General features: G+C 38.3%; 1 protein-coding gene across 1 annotated transcript in view; it reads left to right on the top strand.

The window, feature by feature from the left end:
• Positions 1–6756, top strand: part of LOC101896689 (uncharacterized) — an 88211-nt gene extending 81455 nt beyond the window's left edge. Inside the window, exons 8-10 of the mRNA XM_059118314.1 lie at positions 1946–2099; positions 2207–3654; positions 6297–6756. Of these exons, the coding sequence (XP_058974297.1) occupies positions 1946–2099; positions 2207–3654; positions 6297–6343 (1649 nt within the window). The 3' untranslated portion in view covers positions 6344–6756. The remainder of the gene's footprint in view (positions 1–1945; positions 2100–2206; positions 3655–6296) is intronic.
• Positions 6757–17573: the final 10817 nt, after the last annotated feature.

Genomic DNA, 17573 nt, shown 5'->3' with positions numbered 1-17573 from the left:
CCTTCTTCAGCTCTTCTGTGAGTAGACCTTCTTCAGCTCTTTTTTGAGAAGACCTTCTTCAGCTCTTCTGTGAGAAGACCTACAGGCCTCCTCTGAGAAGACCTACAGGCCTCCTCTGAGAAGACCTACAGGCCTCCTCTGAGAAGACCTACAGGCCTCCTCTGAGAAGACCTACTGGCCTACTCTGAGAAGTCCTACTGGCCTCCTCTGAGAAGACCTACTGGCCTCCTCTGAGAAGACTTTCTGGCCTACTTTGAGAAGACCTTCTGGCCTGAGAAGACCTTCTGGCCTGAGAAGACCTTCTGGCCTCCTCTGAGAAGACCTTCTTCAGCTCTTCTGTGAGTAGACCTTCTGGCCTCCTCTGAGAAGACCTTCTGGCCTCCTCTGAGAAGACCTTCTGGCCTCCTCTGAGAAGACCTTCTGGCCTCCTCTGAGAAGACCTTCTGGCCTCCTCTGAGAAGACCTTCTGGCCTCCTCTGAGAAGACCTTCTGGCCTCCTCTGAGAAGACCTTCTGGCCTCCTCTGAGAAGACCTTCTGGCCTCCTCTGAGAAGACCTTCTGGCCTCCTCTGAGAAGACCTTCTGGCCTCCTCTGCGAAGACCTTCTGGCCTCCTCTGAGAATACCTTCTGGCCTCCTCTAAGAAGACCTTCTGGCCTTCTCTGAGAATACCTTTTGGCCTTTCCTAAGAAGACCTTCTGGCCTCCTCTGAGAAAACCTTCTGGCCTCTGAGGAGACCTTCTGGCCTTTTTTGAAAAGACTTGAGGTCTTCTCTGAGAAGACCTCCTGGCCTTCTCTGAGAAGACCTCCTGGCCTTCTCTGAGAAGACCTTCTGACCTTCTCTGAGAATACCTTCTGGCCTTCTCTGAGAATACCTTTTGGCCTTTCCTAAGAAGACCTTCTGGCCTCCTCTGAGAAAACCTTCTGGCCTTCTATGAGAAGACCTTCTGGCCTCTGAGGAGACCTTCTGGCCTTTTTTGAGAAGACTTCTGGTCTTCTCTGAGAAGACCTCCTGGCCTTCGCTGAGAAGACATTCTGACCTTCTCTGAGAATACCTTCTGGCCTTTTCTGAGAAGATCTTCTGGCCTTCTTTGAGAAGACCTTCTGGCCTTCTCTGAGAAGACCTTCTGGCATTCTCTGAGAAGACCTTCTGACCTTCTCTGAGAATACCTTCTGGCCTTTTCTGAGAAGATCTTCTAGCCTTCTCCGAGAAGACCTTCTCTGAGACGACCTTCTGGCCTTCTCTGAAAAGAACTTGTGGTCTACTCTGAGAAGACCTTTTTGCCTTTTCTGAGAAGATCTTCTGGAAATCTCTGAGACGATCTCCTGGTCTCCTTTGAGAGGGCCTTCTGGTTTCCTCTGAGATGATATTTTGCCTCCTCTGAGAAGACCTTTTGTCCTCCTCTGAGAACACCTTCTAGCATCATCTGAGAAGGCCTTCTGGCCTCATCTGAGAAGACCTTCTGGGCTTCTCTGAGAAGGCCTTCTGGGCTTCTATGAGAAGATTTTCTGGCCTCCTCTGGCCTTCTAAGAGAAAACCTTCTGGCCTTCTATGAGAAAACCTTCTGGCCTTTTCTGAGAAGATCTCCTGGCCTTCTTTGAGACCTTCTGGCCTCCTCTGAGAAGACCTTCTGGCCTCCTCTTAGAAGACCTTCTGGCCTTCTCAGAGAAGACCTTCTGGCCTCCTCTGAGAAGACCCTATGACCACATTTGAGAAATCCTTCTGCTCTTCTATTAGAAGACGTTTTGGCCTCCTCTGAGACTAACTTCTGGCCTTCTATTAGAAAGAGGTCTTCTCAGAAGACCTCTTGGCCTTCTATGAAATCATCTCCTGACATTCTATGAAATCGCCTTTAATGAGAAAACTTTCTCGTCTTCTATGATCCTGCGCGTTCCTCAAAACTTACATCGAATAAAAAATATTTGATTTTCAATTGTCTTTTTCAGTAACTCAATCCGAACAGGATCGTTCATGTATTCTATTGGTACGCATGCAACGGCGTCAGGGAAATTTTATATGGGTTCATGTTGTGCTGCAGGTGCGAGATGCCCAGGATACCAATCAGCAGCCAGTCATTGTGTGTACCAACCAAGTGTTGAAGTAAGTTGAAGAAATTACCCATTCTCCTCCTCCCTTCCCCTCGAAAATTAATCCACAGATGTCAAAATTTATACCACCCTTTCCCCCCTTTTTTTATCCCTTTGCAGCGAACGTGAAGCCTCTGTGATGCTGCTGAATTCCTGGCTCTATCATTATTACACCGTGCAATCGAAAATACAATTCGGCCTACCCTATGATGGGGGGACTCGAGTGCCGGCCACTACGCCAGCCTCTGGGAATCCTGCTTCCGTCTATTACCATCACCATCACATACATCATCACACGGCTGCATCGGCGTTTTCACCCACCTCTGTGGTGGGTTCACCCTACTCAGGATTGCATCATGCCACAAATCACCATACACATCCGCTACAGCACCAATATCATCCTCATCCGCATATGCCCACACATTATGGCTCATTTCACTCGGGTGGCAGTGGAGAAATGCCCATGAATGGTGCCTCTAACGCTTTGCCAAATCGAACAAATGGTGAGGTGTTAATGGACTCTCCCGATTCTCGTGTGGTAAGTGATACGGGCGCAGGGCATTTACCCAATGGTGCACATTTGAGGTTAGAGCCAGTGGATTATAGTCAATTGGGCGGTGGAGGCGGAGGAGCTGTTTCCAATCATTCCATATCTCCCGCTCGTTCTCCCTCCTCCAACAAATCGAATGGTGCCGATTTACGCTGTGAAAGTGCCAATAGTTCGATATCAAGTCATGTCTCTGCCGCCACCAGTTATACCCTGTCATGTGCCAGTCATAGCCGTGTAAGTCCACCACCAGTAGCACCGGCCAAGCGAAGAGCCCTAGGGAAGCTGGAACCCATTTATGTGCCAGATCCCTGTGAGGAGGGTAGTCATTATGAGATTTGTGAACTGGATCCAGTCTATCATCGCACCCCTGATAGTCATTCTTCGGTGATATTTGCTACCGTGGTGCCGACACGGCCTCGATTACTCAACAAATTATTACCTCCCGATCCAGCCGAATTTATGGATCAATGGAATCCCAGTCCCCCGTGGTCGGAAAGTGCCCAAAAACTAGATAACTCCTCGTCGTCACAACAAGAACTAAGTCCCTGCATAACCACCACCCCACCAACACCAACCAGTGCCCCGCCCACCATGGGTGTGGGGGGAAATTGTAATTCAGGTATAGCTGCCACATTGGGTTCGGCCTTCTCCTTCGAATGGATGCCCGAACAATTGGTGCCCGTTGTCGATGGCTGTGTAACTTGCCTCAATTCCGAAGGCTTGCCAATGGTGATGAGTCATCCTCATCATCATCACCACCAACCCCATTCTCATCCAGCTGCTGCTGCTGTTCATCCCCATCATCATCACTGTCCACCACCACCGCCACCTTGGTCTTCCCACATGTTAAGTTCGGATCATTATAATCACCTATTGAGTACACAAAATCAGCAGAGGATCCTTAGTCTGGGTGAAACGAGCCATAATGAGCACCACCAGGAAAGTTTAGCTGCGGCGGCGACGTCGACTGAGGCTGCCATGAAGTGTGAGCGACCCGATGATCTGCAGGGAAAAAGTGGTAAGTTTTGAAGGGTATTAGAGGCAAATTATAAAAATGTAGATCACATGGTTTTGTATAAGAGCGCAAGGTTTTGTATAAGACCACTTGGAATTGTATAAGACTACATGGAATTGAATAAAAACACTTTGTATTGTATAAGACCGCTTGGAGTTGTATAAGACCAATTGGACTTGTATAAGTCCACTTGGTATTATATAAGACCAGTTGGTTTTGTTAAGACCACGGTATAAGAAAACTTGGTCCAATTGGACTTGTATAAGACCACTTGACTTTGTATAAGACCACTTGGTCCTGTATAAGACCACTTGGTGTTGTATAAGACCACTTGGTCTTGTATAAGACCACTTGGTCTTGTATAAGACCACTTGGTCCTGTATACGACCACTTGGTCTTGTATAAGACCACTTGGTCTTGTATAAGACAACTTGGTATTGTATAAGACCTCTTAGTCTTGTATAAGACCACTTGTTCCTTCATGAGAATATAATAAGCCACTTGTATAAGACCACTGGATCTTGTATAAGACCAATTGATTTTGTATAAGACCACTTGGTTCTGTATAAGACCACTTGGTTCTGTATAAGACCACTTGGTCTTGTATAAGACCACTTGGTCTTGTATAAGAACACATGGTCTTGTATAAGACCACATGGTCTTGTATAAGAACACATGGTCTTGTATAAGACCACATGGTCTTGTATAAGACCACTTAGTCTCGTTTCAGACCTCAATATAATAAGCCACTTGTATAAGACCTCTTGGCCTTGTATAAGATCACTTGGTCTTGTATAAGACCACTTGGTCTTGTATAAGAACACATGGTCTTGTATAAGACCACATGTTCCAGTATAAGACCACTTGACTTTGTATAAGACCTCTTGATCCTTCATGACAATATAATAAGCCACTTGTATAAGACCTCTTAGCACTGTATAAGACCACTTGATCTTGTATAAGAACACATGGTCTTGTATAAGACCACATGTTCCTGTATAAGACCACTTGACTTTGTATAAGACCACTTGACTTTGTATAAGACCACTTGGTCTTGTATAAGACCACTTGGTCTTGTATAAGACCACTTGGTCTTGTATAAGACCACTTGGTCTTGTATAAGACCACTTGGTCTTGTATAAGACCACTTGGTCTTGTATAAGACCTCCTAGTCTTGTATAAGACCACTTTGTATCATATAAGACATCTTGTTTTTGTATAAGATTGTTTGGTCTTGTATAAGACCACTTGGTATTGTGAAAGACCACTGTATACGGCAATTTCGACCTGTATAAGACTGCCTGGTCTTGTATAGGACTTGAATAAGACCACTTGTATAAGACTACTAGGTCTTGTATAAGACCACTTGATCTTGTATAAGACCACTTGGTCTTGTATAAGACCACATGTTCCTGTATAAGACCACTTCTTCCTGTATAAGACCACTTTGTCTCATATAAGACATCTTGTTTTTGTATAAGATTGATCGTTCTTGTATAAGACCACTTGTTCCTGCATGACAATATAATAAGCCACTTGTATAAGACCTCTTGGCCTTGTATAAGACCACTTGGTCTTGTATAAGACCACTTGGTCTTGTATAAGACCACATGTTCCTGTATGTTCCTGTATAACTACTTGACTTTGTATAAGACCACCTGGTCGTGTATAAGACCACTTGACTTTGTATAAGACCACTTGGTCCTGTATGAGACCACTTGATCCTGTATAAGACCACTTGGTCTTGTATAAGACCACATGGTCTTGTATAAGACCACTTTGTCTCATATAAGACATCTTGTTGTTGTATAAGATTGCTTGGTCTTGAATAAGACCACTTGTTCCTGCATGACAATATAATAAGCCACTTGTATAAGACCACATGGTCTTGTATAAGACCACTTGACTTTGTATAAGACCACTTGGTCCTGTATAAGACACTTGGTCCTGTATAAGACCACTTGGTCTTGTATAAGACCACATGGTCTTGTATAAGACCACAAGATCTTGTATAAGACTACTTTTTCTCATATAAGACATTTTGTTTTTGTATAAGATTGTTTGTTCTTGTATAAGACCCCTTGTTCCTGCATGACAATATAATAAGCCACTTGTATAAGACCACTTGGCCTTTTATAAAACCACTTGGTCTTGTATTATACCAGTTGACCTTGTATAAGTCCACTTGGTCTTATATAATATAAGACTAATTGGTCTTGTATAAGACCACTTGCACTTGTATTTGACCTATTGGTCATGTATAAGATCGCTTGGTCTTGTATAAGACCACTTGGTTTTGTATAAGAGAATTCGGACTTGTATAAGACCACAAGATCTTTTCAAAGATCATTTGGCCTTTTATAATATAACTTGGTCTCGTATAAGTCCCCTTTGTCTTGTATAAGACCATACTTTGCCTTGTATATGACTAATTGATCTTATATAAGACTAATTGGTTCAAGTATAAGATCACTTGGTCGTAAAATGAAGCCATTGGTCTTCTATAGAATCACTTGAACCTGTATAGGATTACTTGCTCTTCTCTTATCAGAATTACTGCTCAAATTCCAAACATATTTTTTCTTTCCATTCAATTCTTTCGAATTCTAATATTTTCCAATTTTTTTTTTTTTCTTATATTCCAGATTCTGATCAAAATCGTCAACCCCACCACAAACAAGAAGGTCGATAGGAAACCGATTTCTATTTGGGCTGTTAAGGGGGAAAAAAGTCATAAATTTGCCAAGTATCCTGTTTCTTCCCTTCTCTCCCTCTCTCTCAGCCCTCGTCAATGCCTTAAATCAGAGATTTAACAATGTCCGGGCTAAGAGCCAACAAAATGTAATTTATTATTTTTTTTTTTTTTTAATTTTCTCTAAATGTTTATTGTCTAGTTTCTTAGTTCGTAAATTAGCTTTTAAATTGGAAAAAAAATAGTGCAATTGTTTTTTAAGTTATAAACATTTAACATTTGAGATAAGCCGACAGACATAACGGAAGACAAACAAAAGTAATTGCTTTACTAAGTCCCAATACATATTTTGAAACCTAACAAAGTGAGGAGAAGAGTATAGAAATATTGAAATATTTTCTTTTTTAAATTGTTTACAGATTTTTATATTTTTTCATTTTTGTATATTTTCTATTGTATGAATTTAGAATTCTGTAGTAGTAGAAATTAGCGTTAGATAATAACAACAAGAACAAAATGTAATAAAATTTTAAATTTTATTTATTTTTAATTAAAAAAAAACTGGCGTTTTTCTTACCCTTCCTGGCAAACAAAACAAGGTAAGTAATTGACATTGAATTGGGCAAAATTTGCCCATTCCTTTCCTGGAAAATCTCAATTACGTAACTGTGTGCTATCTGCGTTCGACTTTCCTGAAACTCTAGGACATCTCAATATTTTGGTACATACAGGGTGAGAAGAAAAAATTTGCAACCAACTTCAGCTGTTAAACAGCTGTTGTCCGACAGCTGTTAAAATTTTATTCCAGCAACAGCTCATTTTATTGTTTACAAGCGTACAAAAGCATTTTGGTGAGAATTTTCCAGAAAAAAACTTATTCGTTATGGAATTCAAGCGTGGTAGTGTGATTTCTTTATATTTGGCTGGAAAGCCACAAGTGGCTATCGTTAGAGCACTCCAGCATTTAAATGTGAATACATCTTTTGTGTCTAGTACACCATCGCTCGTTACCGTGATAATGGTAGCGTACCCTTTGGGAAGTGGACGGAAGAAAACAGCAACATCAACAGAAATGGTTCGAAAAGTAAAGAAGCGACTTGATCGAAACCCACGTCGCAGTGGCCGAAAAATGACTTGTGAGCTGAACATATCGCAAAATTCCATTCGGCAAAAATTGAAAAATGAGCTCGAGGTAAAGCCGTTGAAATTCCAAAAAGTGCAAGAATTTACACCGCAGCAGAAAGAAAATAGACTAAAAAGAGCTAAACGGTTGCTTCGCTTGGCCGAAAGTGGTGAACTGCCGAATTTGGTTTTCTCTGATGAGACAAACATTCGTTGTCCAACAGTTTGTAAACAAACAAAATGATGGTGTTTACTTGCCAAAGAGGTCAACTGATGCTGAATGTGCACCTTCGGTTGGCCACTCAAGAATGGTTACAAAATAAGGTTCCTCGCTTCATTCCCAGCGCACAACGGCCACCAAAATCCGTTGGCCTATGGTTCTGGAGTATTTTGGAAAGCAAGGTTGGCACTAAAAAATCCAAAGTGTAGATCACCTCGGGCAGCGTATGACGGTTTCATTGGCCGTTTGAAGGCCATAATTCGTGCCAAAGGTGACCAATTCGAAAAAATCTAAATTTATTTTAAAATTTTCAATAAAATTAAAAAAAAAAATGTAAAAAATATGGCGTTTGACTTTGTTTCAGTTTTTTTATCTCACCCTGTACTTAGCTCGTCCAGATATTTTGGTCTATGTTAGAGCAAGTGTTGAAAAATGCACTCCTTCTGGTGTAAATTATTGAATTTGACAGAGAGACTATGGGATATCGAAGGCGTATGAGGCTGAGATTTTGGAAATTTGTACTAAAAGGGTACGAAAACTAATAAAATGTACATTGTATTGGAATACTATTGGACAAGTGGAAGGAGCTAGAATTCGGAAAACAGGAATGAGAGTCATTGATGGAGTTCAGGGCTGTTGGAAATTCAAACTTTACGAAATGTTACGAAAAGTTCTAAAATGGTACTAAACTTCAACTAAAGCAGTACCATTTGGCATTATGTAAATTTGGAACCGTTTTGGTTAAGGGTGAACAAAGGAAGTTAGAATTTTAAAATTGTGCTTTGGAGTCCCTGTTGGTGGTTAGTTTGTGATAAAAAAGGGGATTTTGGAAACGTGAACTTCAAGTGTACGAAAAGTACAAAATAGTACTATATTTGGTACTATTTGGCCCGGATATATGGGGGCGACATCGGAAATGTACGATGTACGAAAAATACTGAATGTTACTAAATTTAGTCTCGGATGAGGTGACGGAGATAAAAAATTGAAATTTGATATTTAGATAACTGTAGGTATCTTAAATTAAGATTTGGAAGTGTATTTGGAATTGCGTAATATAGTTGTTCTAAATATACTAAGTGGTACTAAATTTGAGTGAAGGGGTAAGACTGGAATTCTCAAATTTGATTTTGAGTTATCTGTTGGTATCTGGGATTGAGATATGGAGATGGTTTTGGAAATGTGTACTATAAATTGGTATTTGGTGAAGGGATAGAGCTACAATTATGAAATTTTGATATTGTGATCTATGTTAAGGTATAAGAATTACAGTTCGTTTTGGCAATGTGTACTACAACTGCTCGAAAAGCACTAAATAGTGTCTTATCGAAATAACCCTAGGTTTCTTTGGACCAAATCCGTTCAAGAACATTTGGAGTCGGTCTAGGAATGTCCGTCCATCTGGCTGGCGCACGATAACATCATATTATTATTGTCAAACTTAGATCGAATTCGGAGATGGGCAATATCGACCTACTCCTTCCGGTGTCTCCCCCACAAAATTATATCATATTATTATAACTCTTACAAAATTCGAAATAAGCATCCGATTCTCTTCAAAATTTTGAATAACTATGAAGTTCATAAAACGCAAAATATTGAAATTTTGATTATTTTATTCGCATAAACTGAAGTGGATACCTCAGTCCACTATATCTGGTACCTCATGCAGATTTCTTAATTTTCCAAAAAAATATTACATTTCTCATATAAAGCTGAATGAAATAGTCGATATAGCCCAAATCGAGAACATTTATATCAGACTTAGGTCAGATACGAAATGGACAACATTGACCCACTTCTTTAGAACCTCCCCCATAAAAAGTCAACTATTTGGATAATCATAACACAAGTCAAAATATATTTAACTAAACGAACAGTGCCTGAAGGTATACATCTGTCGGCAAAACCGGCTGATACTTTTTAACTTTTTTTGTAGTTGTTTTTTTTTTAATCCTCTTTTGGAAGTCCTATTTTATTCCAAATAAGCTTATGGATTTGGGTCCCAAGAAAAGGCCTCTCGAAGGTCTTCTATCTATTGAAGACCTCTGTCTATAAAAGTCTTTTATTTTTTGGTGAACTTTTCAAGGTTTTTTTCTTTAGAAGATCTCCATAGAAAATTCAGACTCTTCTTTGTTTAACTCTAAAGAACTTCTTTCCATGGGAACCATCTGATTGTCTTCTATCGAGAATCTTAATCTATAGAAGAAACCTCGTACAAATTCGATTTATGGATAGATTTTTAGGAAAATAGTTTTTTGTATTCGCAGATTGCTCCATGGTGTTCAAAACTTGCAACGTACAAGTTCATCCTCCATCTTGACATACTCACAGAAAATAGGGGAAAAAGTGAATTCATGAAATATTAACATTTTTGAGTTTTAAAAAATCCACGTTTTTAGAACTTTAAAAATTGTAGTTTTCAGGACTAAGGGTTCTTCCGAAGTTAGTAAACAGTCAGTTCATAAAAAGTCTTATCACAATCCTGGCGTTTGAAATTTGAAGTCTCAAACATTTCAAGTTTTGAATTCTTAAAATTCAGGACTAAGGGTTCTTCTGAAGTTGGTGGACATTCAACGTTTTGGGCCTCGACAAAATCCTGTTTGGAGACCTTCAAAATCGACATTTTGTAGTATTGAAAAATACAAATTTAAAGGATTAAATTTTTTCAAAACTCTTTAATAAATCCATGTTTTGAGATTTTAAAAAATCACGTTTTGAGATCTTAAAACCCTCATTTTGGGCTATAAAAAATCTAGGTCTTAGATCATAAAAACCATGTTTTGGTGTCTTAAAATTAATTTTCAGGGCGTTCTAGAGACTAGGTTTTGTGGTTTTGAAAATTCCAGGTTTTGAGGTATCAACAAATTTTAATTTAGAGCACTGATAGTTGTTCAAAAAAGGTTTGCGATTTTGAAAATCCATGGTTTGGGCCCTGACAAAACCCTCTCTTGAATATCGACATTTAAAATTCTCTTTTAAAAGCCCATATTTAATGGTGAACAATTCTCGAAGAAATCCTTGTGGATCCTTGAATAAAAATTTTCAAAACGCTGATTTTTTCAGTTTTCTTGCATTCACAGATAACTCCATGGTATTCAAAACTTGCACCGCACAAGTTCATCCTTCATCTTAGCATACTCACAGAAAATATGGGAAAAAGTGTGTGAGGTTTTGAAACGGAAATGGGTCCAAGTCGATGGTCCATAGTCTAAGTCCGGATAGTCCAAATTTTTAAATTATCCAATGTGTTAGAATTTCCATAGTTCCTCTCAACAACATATATGTTTTGTTTTTGTTGGTAGTTTGTCAGTTCTTGTTGTTGTTGTTGTTGTATTGTGGCACTCTCGATCCTCAATTCAAGTAATTCACATCCTTGCCACACAAAACCGGCAATGAAATGAAAATAACATTTCTTTGTCACCCGAAAGGTAATTTTTTGGTGGAAAAAGTGAAGAAAACGTGTACAACTTGGCAAAATACTCGTGTTTGGAAAATTCAAATCACATTTGAATGGAGTTTTTTTGTTTGGAGGTTTTTCAATCGGTTGGGGGTGCTGGCATTGGCGCTGTTACATCGCCGAAGGAAAGCCACCGAGCTATAAAATGAAATTCAGTGGAACAACATCGTCGCACAACGACATAAAAGCTGTTGCCATTTTTTTTTTTCTTTTCGTTTCAACATATTTGTGGCACTCGTGTCAGTCAGAGGCCAGTCTTCTTGGCTACTACTCCAGCATTTAATGTAACATCAGAGGACTGCATCTGAGGAGCTTCAGCAGCAGCAGCAGCAAAGGAATGGATGGTCTTTCAGATGGACAGACAGACGAACAGATACAAATGGACAGACATGAATTCAAATAATATAAGCAAACAAAACGACGACAACACCACCACCGAGCAGACAAAACTCACCCTCACACCCAATATGAAAATCATTCAGAACAAAAGGTATGTCGTGACCCCAACGTGAATGCGTTTTTATGCGATTTAAATGTTGCCAAATAGTCGCGAACTCTTTATTATTATTGTTGTTGTAGTTGGCTAATGTTATTGTTATTGTTGTTGTTGTTCGGCTTTGCACATTAAAACTGCTCCTGCTGGAGTCTCATTCCAATGGCCAACTTGGCCCTGGATATTTTTTTTCTTATTCCGTTTTTTGTTGTTACTTTTGTCGTCATTGTTAAACGGTGGCTGCTGGATGGCTGGATGTGTGTTTACCTTTGGAAAATACCAAAAAAAAACAAAAAAAAAAACTCCATCCAAAAGGATTCGAAACATTCAAAACAGATTTAACATAGTTTTGTGCGGAATTGTTTCCATTTGTTGTAAGAATAGGGAAACACCAGGCAGGGCATTTAACCAAAAGCTCCAAAGTTATATTCAAATCAAGGCAGAGTAACTGGAAATCATCAGCATCATCATCAGCTGGAAAAAATACGAAATATGGAAATTTAGGAAATGTTATTTTCTTCGGTCTAATAGTTACTCAAAAACAATTAAGTCCTGGTGTTGGTGTTTGAAATCGAAAAATATTTTGGGTAAATTCTTTAATTCATAAAAAAAATAAATTGTTTGAAGTTTTAAAGAATTCTCGATTTTGGAATTTAAAAATTCCAGTTTTCAGGACTAAGGTTCTTCTGAAGTTGGTGGAGAGTCAGTTCTTCAAAAATTTTGTCAAAATCGAGTTTTTAGGCTTGAAAAAAATTTGAGGTCTCTAATTTCATCAAAAATCTTTAATGTATCCATGTCTTGAGATTTTAGAAATTCACGTTTTGAAGTCTTAAACCCCTCGTTTTGGGGGGTGTAAAAAATAAAAAAAAACTAGGTAGCCTATGAAGTGGATCTTGAAAATTAGGTCCGGCCCGGATCTTATACGGGTCTTGAAACCGGATTTCGTGTCATCCAGGTCCGTTCCCCAAGTTGAAACTACTTCCTCAGAATCAGGGTAAAAATACCTACTCTGGAAAAAACTTAAAAAAAATCCGAGAGATTTTACTAAACTGGAGTTAAGCTCTTTAATATTCTGAGATGTTAAAGACCCCACTTTTTTAAAAATCCAAGATTTGAGGAATCAGAAATCCACTGCTTGAAATCTTAAAAATATAACCCTAAGCTATAGATTTTTAATATCTCAAGCAGATTTAAGATCCCTAAGCTATCGATTTTTAAGATCTCAAGCAGTGGATTTTTGAGACCTCAAAACTTGGATTTTGAAAAAGTGGGGTCTTTAACATCTGAAAATGTTAAAGGGCTTAACTCCAGTTGATTAAAATCTCTGGGATTTTATTGAAATTTTTTCCAGTTTTTCCAACGTTTTTCCAAAAGTTATAAAAAAAGAAAAAAAAAACATTTTTTTGGTTCCCAAATATTCTCAGTTCTCAGTATAACCGTTAAATTGGAACTGTTATACAAACCAAAAATAAAAAAAAAACTGCAACAAAGCCAAACACCATAATTTTTAATTTTTTTTAATTTTTTTGAATGAAAGCAAAAAATGTCGGAAATTGTATAAAATTTTAGAATAAGTTTAGATTTGTACGAATTGGTCACCTTTGGCATGAATTATGGCCTTCAAACGGCCAATGAAACCGTCACACACTGCCCGAATGTTGCTCAGCGGTATTTTGGCCCATTCCCGGCGAAATGTTTGCTTGAGGTGATCGACACTTTGGTATTTTTTGTGCCAACCTTGCTTACCAGAATACTCCAGACACAATAGTCCAACGGATTGGTATCCGTAGATTTTGGTGGACATTGTGCGTTGGAAATGAAGCGAGGATCCTCATTTTTTGTAACCATTCTTGGGTGGCGTGTGCTGAGTGCGATGGTCCTGTGCCGAGTCCTGTTGGATTGTCCAAGGTCCGCGGCCAAAATCTTTGTGTGCCCATGGCTTTAATACACCCACCAGAATATTTTCGCTACAATATTCGGCATTTTTTTTTGATACCACGGTCGATTAATACGAGCGGAGAGCGACCATCGGTTCTTATGGCGGCCCACACCGTCACCGTCACCATGGCCAGCTCTTGAGTTCTGGTGGCCAACCGAAAGTGCACTTTTTCAGCTGACCTCTTTGGCATTTCTTTGTTTACAAACTGCTGGACAACGAATGTTTTCTCATCGGCCATTTTCGGCCATGCGAAGCAACTCTTTAGTTCTTTTGAGTCTATTTTGCGGTGTTAGTTCTTGCACTTTTTGGAATTTCATTGGCTTACCCCGAGCTCATTTTTCAATATTTGCCAAATGGAATATTTCGACATGTTCAGCTCACAAGCCATTTTTCCGCGGGTTTCGATGAAGTCGCTTCTTTACTTTTCGAACCATTTCTGCTGATATTTGCTGTTTTCTTCCCTCCTACGCTACCAGGTTATCACTGTAAAGAGCAATGGTACGAGCCACAAAAGATTTATTCTCATTTAAATGCTGGAGTGCTCTAAATCACATCACACTATCACACTATTCCGCTTGAATTCCATCACGAATAACTTTTTTTCCGAGAAATTCTCACCAAAATGCTTTTGTACGCTTGTAAACAATATAAAGAGCTGTCACTGAAATAATTTTAACAGCTGTCGGACGAATGGCTTAGAAATGACAGCAGTCTGAAATTGGTTGCAGTTTTTTCTTCTCACCCTGTATGTGCAAAATTTTCGCCATCTAGCTCAATTCATACCAAAGATAGCGTAATTATAACAGATAGACAGACAGACATCGCTAAATCGACTTACAATATTAAGCGGATCAAGAATATATATATTTTTGTTGGGTCTGACATGAGCATTTCGAGGAGTATTGGAACGATCCCAATATGTTAATGTGTACTTTTCGCTTACGAAGTAGCGGGTACCTGGTAGTATAAGTATACAAAAAATATCTTTGAAGATATTCCATATGTTGAAGATCTTGTGATGGTCTTCTAGCCACAGGGTACCTCCCAGGTCTTCCATCCATTGAGGACCTATTGTAGGTTTTATATCAACAGAATACCTTTTAATTGTGTACCATCTATAAAAGATACTTTAACGGTCTTCTATCTCCAGGGTTTTTCAAGAAGATCATCTGTATGTATAAGACCTCTAAAAGGCATGCTGTTTTAAAAAGACCTCTTGAAGATCTCATGCCCACAGGAGATCTCTTAAAAGTTGGATATCGACATAAAAGACTTCTTGGAGAATTTCTATAAAAAATACCTCTTGAAATCCTTTTTTCTACGAGAAATCTCTTAAATATCTTCTATCTATAGAAGACTTTTAGACGAACATTTAAAGGCCTCCTATTCGTTCAATACCTCTAGGAGATTTTTCTCCAGAAAACATTATATGTAAAAGACCTCTAAAAGGCATGCTGTTTTAAGAAGACCTCTTGAAGATCTCATGCCCACAGAAGATCTCTTAAAGGTTCGATATCGATATAAAAGACTTCTTGAAGGATTTCTAAAAATACCTCTTTAAATCTTTTTTTCTATAGGAAATCTCTTAAAGCTCTTCAATATATAGAAGACTTTTAGACGAACTCTTAAAGGTCTTCTATTCGTTCTATACCTCTAGTAGGGTTTTCTCCAGAACACATAATAAAGATCGCGCTTTTTCCCCCACTGTATAACAGTTCTACAGTTACATGTAGCCCCTCTCCTCATATGACAATGACGCAGCTATCCGGAATGAGCGAAACCCGTCGTTTCATGAAAATGAAACAAAACTTATGCCATAAAAATTATCCAGGTTTTGTAGTTTGGAACGCCACATACTAACAACAACAATAGCAGCAGCAGTAAAGGGAAGAGAAGCCTCTTACAAAACATATGAATATGTGTACATTTGTAATACAATTTTGGCATCCTTTAAATGCCAAAAAAAGTAACGAAAAATTGTTTAATAGAAACACTTGAAGGCAAAAAATGTGTGTAACCCCTCATACCCAAGCGAACGTCAGCAGCATAGGCACAGTGGGTGATAAGGGAGAAATTATGGTCCTTAATAATCCGAAGATTTCTGCTTCGTTTTTTGGAGGTTTTAATCTTTTAATTTTTTTCTAGAAAAATCTGTTATACTTGCTGACTTTTCATATAAAATTCTCCTCCTCTCCATTTCCAAAATCTCCCATTGTTTCCCACACCAAATGAGTAAGCGAAGCTTTAACGCATTAAAGGCCATCTCGACAACAACTGCAACAGTAAAAAAAACCAAAACTTCTGGACCAACCAAAAAGATATTCAACCAAGGAAGCAGTCGGCCTGCCAGCCAGCTATCCATCCAGATCCTCCAAATATTTACCACAGCCATAAGGCAGCGTACTGGTCCCGGTAAGTTAGCAAAACAACGAAAAAATTCATCCTCAGCTTTTGTGTATTTAAAACTGCATTTGTTCTTCTTCTTTTTCTTCCTTGGCTTTTGTTGCAGTTTACGTCCTCATCGTAGTTGTTGTTATTGTTTTTTTCCTTAGCCTCTATTTGCATACAATGCAAAAGAAGGTACACACAGCATGTTATCTTTCTATGACCTACACCAATATTTCTGAGAATGATTGTGTCTGTCGGTCGGATGGTCTGTCTGTCCAGTATCGGTTTCGATTTGGAAAACGTCCATCGTTTAAGCAAAACAACAACATCAAACGCCACAACAACTTTGGCACTTTAATATCAACAACGTATCACACACAATGAAATGAAAAGCAGCAGCAGCAACAACAAAAGGAGTTATACGATTGGACACCAAGACAGCAGAGGAAATATTGGTGATGGGGAAGCAAAACCTACATTGACCATGGCTAAGGGAATTTTGAATAAGCTCCAGCTTCCTGGAGGGAATCACGGACCTTTGGGACGAAGGATCGAAACATAAAGGGGAACGAAGTAGCTTATAAAAATAGGATCTTGTTTATATTTCACAATGGACTTGCGAATGGCTACCAAAGGGTTGGGAGAGAAAATATTTCATTCAGAAAATAGATTCTAATTTACAAGATACAGTTATAAGTTTCAAAACATGTATAAATGCGATATATAATAAAAAATATTATTAAAAATCCCTAATTTCATTAATTTTTGGGAGTATAACAGTTAAATTAAAACTGTTATATAGTCCAAAAATAACGGCACAGTATTAATTTATCAATTTGACAGCAAACGCAAACAAAAATTATGTGTATAACATTTAATTAGGTGTATGAAAGTTATATTAAAACTGTTATACAACCCAAATATGTGAAATATGTGAAACTTCAAACTGTTATACCGTCCAAAAAAATTATTTATTGATTTAACATCCAATACAACCAAAAATTACGTGTATAACAGTTATTGTGGTGTATAACAGTTATATAAAAACTGTTATACAACCCAAGACTGTAAAAACTATTTCAAAAATTGAAATTAAAACATAGATAAAGGTTCCTATTTATCAATTTTATAGCCATTTTGTCTCTATAATTCTTAATTGGCATACAGATGGCTGCCAAAAGGAGTAGAGGGGAAAGTATTTCTCTCAAAACTGGGGCACTTATTTACGCAATACAGAAACTAGTTCCAAAAAATGTATTAAATTCGATACATAAAAGATAAAATTTGTCAAAAATCTTTCATTTTCTTCATTTTGGAAAGTATAACAGTTATCGTAAAACTGTTATACAGTCCAAAAATAAATAAACTTATCAATTTAAAAGCCAACGCGAACAAAAATTATGTTTATAGGCGTTATTGTGGTGTATAACAGTTATATTAAAACTGTTATACAACCCAAAACTGTGAAAATTATTTCAAAAATTGAAACTAAAACATAGACAAACTTTTTCATTTATCAACTAAACAGTCATTTTGCCCCTGCATTTCTAAATTGACATACAGATGGATGTCAAGTGGGTGAGAAGGGAATAATTCTCTCGAAACTTG

Source organism: Musca domestica, unplaced genomic scaffold, assembly GCF_030504385.1.
Source record: "Musca domestica strain aabys unplaced genomic scaffold, Musca_domestica.polishedcontigs.V.1.1 12, whole genome shotgun sequence".
Taxonomy (NCBI): Eukaryota; Metazoa; Arthropoda; class Insecta; order Diptera; family Muscidae; genus Musca; species Musca domestica.
The sequence above is the reverse complement of the archived record's forward strand: the minus strand, read 5'-3'. Positions and strand labels throughout refer to the sequence as shown.